At 36.9% G+C, this 12,438-nt stretch overlaps 1 protein-coding gene across 8 annotated transcripts in view; it reads right to left on the bottom strand.

Moving 5' to 3' along the window:
* Window positions 1-12,438, bottom strand: part of Ak9 (adenylate kinase 9) — a 137,219-nt gene that overhangs the window by 70,821 nt on the left and 53,960 nt on the right. For all 8 annotated transcript variants that reach the window (XM_021242008.2, XM_021242006.2, XM_021242005.2 and 5 more), the window contains 5 exons: window positions 10,769-10,906; window positions 9,121-9,210; window positions 8,461-8,661; window positions 8,008-8,120; window positions 730-942 (listed from right to left, as the gene is read on the bottom strand). In XM_021242008.2, the coding sequence (XP_021097667.1) occupies window positions 730-942; window positions 8,008-8,120; window positions 8,461-8,661; window positions 9,121-9,210; window positions 10,769-10,906 (755 nt within the window). The remainder of the gene's footprint in view (window positions 1-729; window positions 943-8,007; window positions 8,121-8,460; window positions 8,662-9,120; window positions 9,211-10,768; window positions 10,907-12,438) is intronic.

The following is a 12,438-nucleotide window of genomic DNA, read 5'->3' as shown; positions in this document are numbered from 1 at the left end:
CCAATTTTAATCTGTTCAAGTGACCAAGAACTCACTTCAAGGAAAGTTGAGCTTTTTGCAATCCAATCAATCACTGTTAGCCCTCCCTCCTGAAAAACTGGCCAGCTAGGGTTGGTTTACTCTGAAAATAGCCTTGCAGTATGGACCACAGAAGCAGTATCACCTGAGCAACCACAATGCCAGGGGGGATGCCCACCCACTGCATCTCTGAACGGCCCCCAACCCCTGAATTCCACATTGCCCCGAGTCTTCTCTAATATCCCTGGCCTGTTCCTCTTGGAGTGACTAACCAGCAGGGGTAATCCTTAATCCAGTAAGCAATAAATTCAGCTGTGCCTTTTTACTGCAGATTAAAACCAACAAAAGATGCTAAGTGCTATATTATTACTATATTACTATAGAAATCAACATAGATGATTATTTACATTATGTTACAAAAATTGTTCTTGAACTTACATGCTTTCATTATATTGTCCTATGAGATTGGGGACTTCACTATTATGAAGGAAACTGGTTATAAGTCTTTTAAGAAGTACTTGAGTGTTGGGCGTGGTGGCACATGCTTATAACTCCAGCACTCAGGAGGCTGAGGCAGGAGATTGCCACAAGTTCAGGCCAGCCTGGGCTACATAGTGAGTTCAAGGCCAGCCTGGACTACAGAGCAAGACCCTGTCTCAAAAAAAAAAACAGACTTGGGAGCAATCAGTAGGATAGAAATGTTGTTTTTACCTTTAATGGTTCTTTATGAGCCACATAGTCCTCAGGATGCTCCAAAAACTTTTCTTTAGCCTCAGCACTAGAAAAGTAGTAGATTTTTTCTCGATATTTAGCTGCTTCTTCCGTGTTGCCTGGCTGTAGGATGAAGTTTTCTTTGAGAACCACTGGACAAAAATTCTTTGTGTCTCCCAAATGCCTGTGTTTTTCTTTAGTTTTTTCTTCATTCTAGAAATATTAGTTAGTTTACAGAATATTAAAAGCCACTTTGCTGCAATGCTAAAGAGAAATTTTTAAATTTTCACCTTAACTAATATCTAACCTATAACAATCCAATTTAAAACAACCCACAAAAGATTACCCTGATTCTATTTTAATTAATTAAAAACCAGTTTATCCTATCCCTCTAACTTCACATCCTAAATCTTTTATTTTCATAAAAAAATTAAGCTGCCCTGAGAAGGAAGGTGAGGCAGCACAGGAGTGGTGAGCGACTCCAGCCTGTGCCAGGACCAGGTCAATGGGAGGTCAGCTCCTAAGGTAAAATTACTCTAACTATTATTATTAGGACTAAAAGCCAATCAGAGTCACAACTTCTCACCTATTGCAAACTAAGTGGGAGATACCTCAGGGTTGCTTTTCTTCCTTTTAAGTGGATATACGATCAAATGATAACTTGGAAATATTTAGTTCAGATGAAAAACACAACATACTTTTCATTTGTGATAAAAATGTGTAAAGTACTTTAAGGATACTTGCAACTTACTTAAAGACTAGAACTACACTGAAATGTTTGTTATAAAATGCTTACTCCAGAAATATTCAAACACATCACAATGTATAAGGAGTGAAATTTCCTCTCACCTTTTCCTCCCAATGCTATGCACACTCTTACAGCAGTTTTATTAGTTCCTTCCAGACTCTGTGCAGAGTCTGCTTTCCAAGAAATGCTACCAACATACATGCAAAACAGACACACACTTAGGCACAAAGATAGCATTTTTAAAAATATCAATGAAATACTTTACAAAATTATTGTACAACACACTTCTTTTAACAAAACGAGAAATAACAAACATTTTCTCTAAAGGTGCAAGAATGGGCCAAATTGATACTCTTCTCTCATCATTCTTGTTCAATTTTCCTATCTGGCTATTCTAGCTTCAAAAGGAGCTGAGAAGTACTAGTTTTACTTTTTATGTTTTATGATATGGAAAAGTTTAACAGACATAGGGATACAAATGCATATGTATCCATTAATAGATATATATATTACCTATAAAACTTCCTTCTATCATTTTTGTTTAGTTTTAATCTTACTTTCTAAGCCAATTTTAAATGACTTTTTTTGCTAACACTTTTTTGACTTTCAAATTTATTAGTATAACAAATAACTTAAAATAATTTAAAACAATTCCTTTAAAAATCAGATTATATGCCCATTTTTCCTTCAAATGTTATTATTATTGCTCCTATTTACCCAAGTCAGCTTGCTATAAGTTTCTCTATTGTATTGCTCTTGTCAGTGAATCAACTTTTTATTATTGGTCTATTGTTTTGTTTTTCTACTTCATTGGTTTTTGCCTTTCATCTTCTTCTATCTACTTTCTTTTGGTTTATTTTGTTGTATTTTTTCCATGTTCTTGAGTTGAATGCTTATTTTTTCAATCTTTCTAGTTTTTCAATAAATAGATTTAAAAGTAGGGTTGCTAGACTTAGTGTATACAAAAAAATCTATGCTCAATTGTGCTTGAATTTCAGAAAAAGATAGTTTTTAGTATAAGTACATACCATATATAAAAATTCATTTATGTGAAATTCAAATTAACTATGAATATATACATCTTGTGACTCTAAATTTCTACTGCTGTGCCACAAAGATTTTATGTGATATTAAAGTGATCATTCATATTTAGTACATACTTTCATTATTGATTTCTTATTTAACTCACTAGCATTTAGAAAAATATATATATTTTAAATTATCAAGCATTTACATTGAGGGAATGGGGAAGTGGTATCCTCCTATGGTTAGTTTTTTGTTGTATTGTGTTATTGTCAGAGAATATGATTTGTAAGGTACCTACTTTTATAACTTGTTGTAATTGGGGGGGGGGGGTACTGGGGATCGAACTCATGACCTTGCGCTTGCGAGGCAGGCTCAGTGCCACTGAGCTAAATCCCCAGCCCAACTCACTGTAATTTTTCTTTGAATTATCACATGGACATTAAAAAGACTGTTCATTCTTTATGGGTATAGAGGTCTTTCTTACAGCAAGTTGAGTTTGGATATTTAACTTCTCAGTGTATTATTTTTTGGCAGTGTGTGAGCTCTCAATTCTAAGAGTTGTTAGAGGACTTTATTAAGATTCCACTAGGGTAGCTTTACATTCTCCATATTTCTGATATTTTCTTCGTACATTTGATACTATTTTATACCTAAGGATCTGAAACTGTTTTACTGCCTAGTTCTTTGTTCCTTTTATAATACAGTGAATTTTTAAAAAATTTTAGTGCCTTTCTTCTTGAGTTCTACTTCCACTAATATCCAGAATGTCAATTCTTTTTTGTTACCATTTGTCTTTTATATCTTAATCCACTTGAGTCGTTTTGTTTTTAAAAGCTAATTGTTAAAATTGCCCTACATTTTGTATTAGTACATGTTTAGAACACATAATGAATATATTTATCTTGGGGAGCTGATACACATACAAATCTCATCTTAGTATTTTTTATGGCCTACATTTTTTGATTCCATATTTTCCTGGGTTGACCCAGAATGATCCTGAAATAAGTTTGAAAGTATGAGGAATGCATGTGTTGGTGATGGAGAAAGGAGTCTGAGAAGACGGTGACAGAAGACTCCCTTCCTCTCTCTTCCAGCTCATCAGTACTACGTAGTGCTTGGGAAAGTGGCTTGTATCCATGGACATCTCAGGTGTGAACTGTACTCTCTAACCTTCTATGCTGGATGAGCACCTAGAGGCAAGCAGCAGAGGGATCAGCAGACTCATAACAAGATGGACATTCCTAGGAGGAATTTTGTTTGCAGAGATCTGTGGACCTCCTGTTGAATGTGAGTGAGCAACTACCACCCAGGAGTGTTTGTGGTCTCTCTAGCCCAAGAAAGAGCTGCAGGACGGGAGGAGTCCTCCTTGACCTCAAAACTGGGCAAACAGGAGGGATCCGGGGAACTGGACTTTTATGGTTGGCCCACTTGCCTCCATTCTTCTGACCCATGGGGAGAGAAGTCACTCTGACCCGCATGATTTATGGGAATAGTGTCACGCTTCAGCAACTGACCTGAACCACAATGAACCAGGAAAGCAAGTTGTCAGAAAAATAAGGAAAAGAAAATAAACATACATCTAAGGCTGAGCAGAAGTAAGATCCATCAAATAAAACCAACCACCAAACTCTGCAACACACAGATGGAAGAAATCTAATTTCTGAGTAGAAAACCATTTATGAATTGTCTTAGTTACTTTTCTCTTGTTGCTAAGACAAAATACCTGACACCTTGAGTTAAAGGGGGTAAGGTTTATTTGGCTTACAGTTTGTAGAAGTTTCAGTCCATAACTGGCTGGTTCCAAGGCAGGATGGCAGAGGGGCAACAGTTCACAGCAGTAGAAGACAGCAAAAAGGAGGGAAGGGGAGGGATGTCACAGAGGAAAAACAGCTCCTGGCTGGCAGACAGATGGCAGCAAAGTATCAAGGAACCTTAACAGCCTCTTCCTGCCCCCTTTATCTTATTCAGACTACTTAGAGTGGGAGCACTCACACTCTGAATCCTAGTGCCCTCAGGCCAAGCATTGTACCATGAATCAATCACACACTCTAGATGAAGCCACCTTTTAAAAAGCCCCACCTAAGACCACATGAGGCTTTGGGGGTACATCTAGACACAAATCATAACATGGAGACTCAGGGAAACACTAGAAAGTATTTGTGAGTACCAACAAAATATGTAAAGGAACTGAAGAATGGCCACTTGTGGTAGATAAATGAGTGACTACTTGTGGTAGATAGAATATTGCACCCCACCAAGATCTCCAGAACCTATGAATATGTTCCCTTACATTGCAAAAGAGATTTTTAAGTATCTTGACATAGGAAGATTATCCAAGTGGGTCCAATGTACTTCAAGAAGATGATGGGATGATGAAAAGCAGAGGCTAACGTGATGTATTCTGCAGGTGGAGAGTGGACCATGAGCAAAATAACGCAGGTGGCCTGAGGAGGTGGAAATGGCAAGGCAAGGGTTCTCCCCGAGAGGGAAGGACACAGCGCTCACGTCCAACCCTGGTTTCCGGTTGGTAAGACTCATTTTTGGCCTCTGATTTTGAGAACTGGACAATAATTTGTGTTGTTTTAACATACCAAATTTGTGATAATTTGTAATAGGAGCAACAAGAAACTAATGTATCCCTCCAGAGAGCCCAATGAATGTCCTGCTTTAGAAGGCTAAATGAAAGACATATCTCCAAATATAAGGAAAAATGAGAAAAGATGAAAGATTTCAAGGAAAAGATATTTAGAGGATAGATACAAAAGACTTAACAAATGAAAAGTATTCTAGAAGGAGAAAAAGAAAGAGATGGGAGAGAAGCAAGAAGTGATTTCCCATAAATGGACAAGAAATCACCTACAGACCAAAAAGCACACCAGGTAGAGGCGAGCTAGTGAGAAGGACAGACACCAAACACATCCCAAACACAACCCTGGAGCAGCAACCCTGAATGGGTTTGTTTGTTTTTGTACTTTCTGTTTGGCAGAAGGAAATATCTTTGTTGTTGAACTTCCCTATTATAAAATGATACATCCTTAATGTTAAAAAAATCAGAAAACACTGGTTTAAAATGCAAATTACTTTTAAGCCTATCACTTAGAATTACCCACCATTAATACTTCTAGCCCTTTACTGAGGTATAACTGACATTGAAACTCTGTAAATATTTAAAGTGCAACTTGATAAGCCTTGACATATGAATGTGACACAACCCTACAATCAAGAAAGTAAACATACTCATTAATACCAAAAGTATGCTCCTGGTTGTTGCATGTATCTGCATTTTTTATTTATAAAAATGTTTTGCCAGTTACTACTGCATCCAGTTTGGACTAGAGTTATGACTATCCCTGAGCAACTTTCAATGGATGCATATTTTCTTCCCATGTGGTGAACACTTCAGAGTGGAATGGCTGGGTCCAATGATGCACATGCACATAACTTCTAAGAAACTGACAAATTGTTTTTCCAAAGTGGTTGTAAAACCTAACATTCCCACTAGCAGTGTATGAGAGTTCTAGTTGTTCTCCATCCTTACTAACACTTACTATGAGCAATCTTTAATTTTAGCCATTTCATCATCATCAAATAGCATCTCATTGTGATTTTAACTTATATTTCAAAATATATTATTATATGATTATACAATATATTATAAAATGTATATTTTATACCTTCATTGCCATGTCTAAAACTTTTTGCCTAATCCAAAGTCTCAATGATTTGTTTTCTTCTAAAAGTTTCATAGTTTTAAGCTATACATTTGGACCTATGACTCATTTTGACTTTTTAAAAAATTATGTAACATTTGCTTCAACATTCACTATTTTGCATATGCTTATACGACCATTCCAGCACTACTTGTGGAAAGGTCTGTTTCTTGAACTCAGAATTCATTGAGCTTCTTGGATCTGAGAGTTTGTAATGTTTTCAAATTTGGAAAAAAGTGGCCAATATTTCTTCAAGTATTTTTCTATCTCTCCCTCCCAACGCACACTTCTGATGGATTCCAATTATATGTATAACAGGTTGCTTGAAATTATTCCACAAATCACTGATGTTCTGCTCTTTTCCTTTTATTTCAGAATATTTTCCTCTTTTGTTTTATTTTTGATAGTTTCTATTGCTGTTTTTTCAAGTTTACTAATCTGCAATAGCTAAACTATCATCATTCCATTCAATGTATATGTCATATTTAGTACTTTTGACAAAAAAGTTTGAGTTAAGTGTTTGTTATATCCTCTGTATCTCTGCTTAACTTATGAAATTCATAAAATACATTGATAACAACTTTTAAAGTCCTTGTCAGCTAACTGTGACAGCTCTGGATCAATTTCAATTGACTAACTGTCCTTATTATGAGTAATATTTTCCTGCCTGTTCACAGGTCCAGGAATCTCTGAATGGATGCCAGAATTTTACCTTGTATTCCTATAAATATGGTCAAGTTTTGTTCTTGGACACAATTAAGTTATTTGAAAGCAGTGTGACACTCTTGGCTCTTGCTTTTACATCAGGTGGGGCAAAGGCAGCATTTATCTTAGGTCTTAATTATTCTCCATTCCAGAGGCCAGGTCCTTGTTTGTACCCTATCTCATGGTTTATGAGTTACGGAGTTTTCTGCTATACTATTAATGAACCACATAGGAGTGTTAGATATTATGGACAGCCTGAGAATTATCTGTAGATACAAGTAAGAGACTATTCTATTGCAGCCCAGAGTGGGACACGGAAGAAAGCAACAGACATTACAGAAGTCTGATGAGAAGAGAATCTGAACATAGGCAGAACAAAGCCCCCATCTGTTAGCCACCCCACCTAAGAGTCCCCCCATGACAAAGCACTGAAAGCTATTATCAGAATCACACTGTATGTCATTTATTGCTACACACACACACACACACACACACACACACACACACCACTATATATTTGGGTTTAAGTTAGGAAACAAGTTAATTACAAGTCTCTGTTTATCTAACTTAATAAATTATTATTTATAAAGACACAAATTAAAAGGACATTTCCTATTTTATTATTGTTAGATTGTTAGATGCCTGCACTGGGAAGCTCTCAAATAGGAATGGCTGTCACTGCTCTGATACTAAGGGAAGAGCCTGGACCTCCACATGCGCTGTTCCTGTTGGTAAGAGCAGGTGCATTACCCTGAAAGCAGCCTCTCAAAGAGCCCACTGCCGAGTTTTACAAAACAACTCACCTCTCTCAATTTGTAAAATATACATACTTTTAATATCTACATATTTTTTCCATTTGAAAAGATTTCCCTTTCATTTTTTCATGTCTTTTTTAATACTAAGTAGTTCTGGCATATTAAGGAGTCAAATGAACCTGGGGTAAGGGGAGAGTGTGTACAAAAATACTCATTTCTAATGTCAAGAATGCCTGTTTGTTTAGTTGGGGTCCAAAAAGGACAGTTACTGCTTTGGATATATACATTTTCATTGACTTGCCAAATAAGAATGATGGTAATAAAACAATCATGCCTCTTTCTCTTCTTCCTCTTCTTCTGTCTCTTCGTCTGCTTCAGCCGGATAGTCTTCTGCTTCTTCATCATAATCTTCTACAGTTAACTCCAATGCACGATATTGAAATGGCTCTGTTAAAAAAAAAAGAAGAAAAATCCTTGGGGAAAATATTTTTAGAATAAAAAATATTAGCATATTACAGCAGTCAATGGTTAAAAAATTATTATTACCAATCTCTTAGTTTTAATATGCTTTATGTGACAAGTGGCCAGGATGGCCAGTGCTATATGCATCCTGGCCATTCTGAACAGACAGAGCCTGTACTCTGACCGTAGTCAAGTATATCAGAATCACCCTTGCAAACATGGAGTGCTGCACTTCACAAACTATCCAGAAGGGCTCTGAGGTTCCAAACTGGTTTTAATCCTAGTACCTGCTCTTCATCATAAATGTTATCACTGCAGCCCTTACTTTCCATAGTGTCAACTACTTTTTGAAGTAGCTCCTTTGGTGTTCTGTTGCCAGTCTCCAAGTTTAAAATTTGAATGGAAGAATCACTAATGAGTGATTCCAGCTGTTTCCATGTGATCTTGAAAGAATCAATCTTCTCTTTAAAAGGCTCCATTTCAGGAACATCGGGATAAGCATCTTCAGGAAACTTGGGTAGTACAACTTTTGAGTAAAGGTTAAAGAAAGAAAAAAGAAAGGCTTTAAATGTCCTACCTCTAGCCATATTGACAAAATAAGTTATATTTTTTAAATGTTGGAAAAAAGTAAAGTTAATATTCTAATCAATAATATACTTTTATAAATTTACATTTTAATTTGTTTTTAGATACTGTAGATGAATTACCTATGAATAAAACTCAAATTATTTGGATAGTTAATGTTTCATATGAAAATTTTAACTGTTAATACAATGTATAAAATAAAATTTGATGAAAATCAGTGTCATAAACTGGACAGACATACTTTTAATGGAATGAGCTGAATAAACAGAATGAGTATCAACTGGCAGACAACACAGAAGTAAATAGGATGCAGGTACTATCCCCAAAATAAGGGAGTAGACTCTGTAAGAAAGATGAAGAGCACTTTTGTGCACTAACTACTTGTATTTTACAGCCTGACCTGTTTCAAATAATTCTTCAGTTCCCAGGCTCTCTCTGGATCCTTTTGGAATTTCTTTTTCAATTGCAGTATCCTCAGCAGGCTCAGTGACTTAAGAAAGAAATCTAATAGTTAATGTTTGGATTTTAAAAGGTTAATTTCTTTAACAAAGTGCTGGAACAAGGGAAATTTCAAAACATCATTTAAATTGTATACAATATGTCTAATTGAAAATACAGTTCTGGGCTGGGGATTTAGCTCAGTGGTGCCACACAAGGTCCTGAGTTTGATCCCAGTACTAAAACCAAAACCAAACCAAAACAAAACAAAAAAAGAAACTACAGTTCTTATTAGGTAAGGAATAACATAAAATACATGACAGTATGAGGCAGGGGAATAAAGAATATTCTTAAATATATAAAAGAACACAGACTCCTATACTAATTCACTTATGGTACATATAACTCCAGTTTACAACTGTTGTTAAATATATTCCAAGCTTCTGTTAATGTGGCATCATACTTGCAGTGCCTGATATTCCCTCTAGTTTCTTACTAAGATACTCATTAAGATACACCAATACCCAACAGTAGCAACGAGAGATGATGGTATTACAGACTGAGCTATCTGGGCTCTTCCAGATGATGCTATTACAAAGCCCCAGCTGTGAGTGTAGGGATGGAGAAATTGAGGAGAAGCTAACTTTACTGTGAAAGAAAGAGTGTCAACTTGGGGTTTTTCCTTGATGGTGTAAGGCACATTTCGAATACAGGTCCAGCACAGATGGTTCAGGAAAGACAGACTTAAGCATCTATTAGGAAACTTGATCTTGGGCTTGTCACCCTCTAGCCCTGGGAGAAAATTAACTCCTGTTGTTTGAGCCACCTGGCTACAGCATTCTATTACGGCAACCTAAATGGACCCAGACATTGACCCATAAAACTAATGCAGTAAAATGACGTATGTTGGATTTGAGGGTTCTCATTGTTACATGCTTCCCTTTAGTCCTGTTTCTTTCATCAGATAACAGCAAGTTCCCAGCCCTTAATGAGCTAGTCTGGCATCTAGCTGTGGATATCTGAAGACTTCTGGGTTGTAGGTTTGGTTTCTAATCCAGTACTAACTGTGCTTGGAAGCACCTACTAACCTCATTCCCACCACAGCAGAGCACGGCGCCTTGCTGCCGTAAACCCATTCTCGACTCCTGCTCACCTGACCTGCTCACCTGACCCAACTCAGCAAAGTAGGCCTTGTGATAGGGCTGGCTCCTGGGGGTGTGACACGAGGGGTCTTACTGAGTCTCTTGAAAGCCTCCACTCTTAGTGTTAATAACAAATGAAAAACACAATGTAAAGGCCAGGTGAAAGAGGTCAGAAGGAAGGAAAGGGTTTTATAGTCTGGGATCTTTAATGGTCCTGCTTTCTGGACAATGTGTCCTGCTCCTGATCCCAGTCCTGGAATCAAACAGCCTCGGCTTCCTTACCATGCTACACTCTATGTGATCGGGACATTCTCGGGGTCAGGAAGGCTCAACTTTCCATCCCTAGCCACCTTCTATGTTCTACACACCCTGTCTATCTCTCTCTCTCTCTCTCTCTCTCTCTCTCTCTCTCTCTCTCTCAGATCAGAGTAGAATGAAGGACAGAGCCCTGATTCAGGACAGTCCAACCTGATTCACGCTCTGTTTTGGGGACTTCAGACATTTCAGACTCTTCTTTCTCAGATACTTCCAGCGCTTCAGACTCTCCACAGAATTCAGACTCCTTGACCTCAATTTCTTCTTCAGCTTCATTATCAGCTTCTTCAGCTTCGAGAATCAAGAGGAACAGATTAGCATTCAGTTTAGGTCAACAAATATTTATTGGGTGCTAAATGCTGAGGCCAGAACAAAGAACATCTATCAAAATGTAGTAGTAAAGGAAGGATAATCATGTGCTCAGGGTCTCAGGAGAGAACCAGACCAAGAGTTTATTCAAAAGAAGAAATGTTTCTAGCAATCTCAAATATTCTAACAGTAAAAGACTAGAGATACCCCAAGCCTATTCAGCAATAGACTGCCTAGATTTTCAGTGTCCAAAATGGTAGCCATTAGTCACATGTCGCTACTGAGCAACTGAAATGTGGCTAGTCCAAATTGAAACATATGTAAGTTTTTGTTTTTGGAGACGTGGTCTCACTATGCAGTTCAGGCTGGCCTTGAACTCACTATATAGTCCAGCCTGCCCTCAAACTCACGGCAATCCTCCAGCCACAGCCTCCACAGTGCTGGGATCACAGGTGTGCACCACCATGCCTGGCCATGTGTAAGTATTAAGCATATAAAGGATATCAAAGGGTTGGCATGAAAACACTGAATGTACAACGTCTGGCTACTAGGAAATTTAGTTACATGTGTGGCTTATATTGGGCAGCATCAGGCTAGATTATATATATATAATGGTAGCTTCTCTTACAGTTAAGTAAAAACAGCAAGTAGTAAATGTTGATTAATATGTTAATATTAAATTTGTAAAGCATAATTACAAATTTTGAGCAGCTGCTAACAAAGAATTATATGCATGGAAATCTTTCAGGGAAAAGATGGTAGTGGTGTCAGGAATCTTGCCTCCCCAGCTGCCATTCATATACTTATGGAACTGACATGATACATTCATGAAATGGAAGACAAGGTACTTTCTATATAAAGACAATTTGAAAAAATAAATAAGCTTGCTTTTTGTACTCTTGTGGAATTCATTCTTCCAGTGAGTTCCTTCAACTGTCACATTATCAGGGTGTGATAAGCCTCTGACATCTGAACCTTATCTAACTCTAGGTGATTATGCACCAGAAGAAAGCATCTTGAAGCATCTTAATATCTCAGTCTGAACCAAGACTACAATGCGTGTAGCTTCCAAGTATGTAACTTGAAAAGTGGTGAAGCTTTCTGTGTTAAGTCAAGAGTTTTATGGTAATACACTCAAGTATGAAGCAGCATTTGCTGAATCCTACTGCAGCGGGGAATAAAGATACACAGTTTACACAAGAAATTTAAAATTTCTTTCAACTACATATTTCTTATAGTAAAAAAAAAATCATATACCTCCAAGGTGTGTATATAAATTTATTTCTAGGTTATATTCTTATCTATATTGGATATATTATAAAAAGAATTTATATAATGGTACAGAAAATTTTAAAAGTTCAAATCCTTTTTACTAAAACCCCAATGAATAATCTGTATACCATGTAAGTCAGGGATGAATTGAAAGGCAGGTGGTCTAAGATCCTTCAACTATTTATGGCTTTGATTATTAATTTGTGTTGTATTAATTATCCATAAATTACCCCAAAACTAGA

Source organism: Heterocephalus glaber, unplaced genomic scaffold (assembly GCF_053883595.1).
Source record: "Heterocephalus glaber isolate CG9 unplaced genomic scaffold, H.glaber_assembly_v1.0 deba00000738, whole genome shotgun sequence".
In the NCBI taxonomy this organism is placed as follows: domain Eukaryota; kingdom Metazoa; phylum Chordata; class Mammalia; order Rodentia; family Bathyergidae; genus Heterocephalus; species Heterocephalus glaber.
Note: the sequence above shows the minus strand (reverse complement) of the source record. Positions and strands in the feature narration are given on the sequence as shown.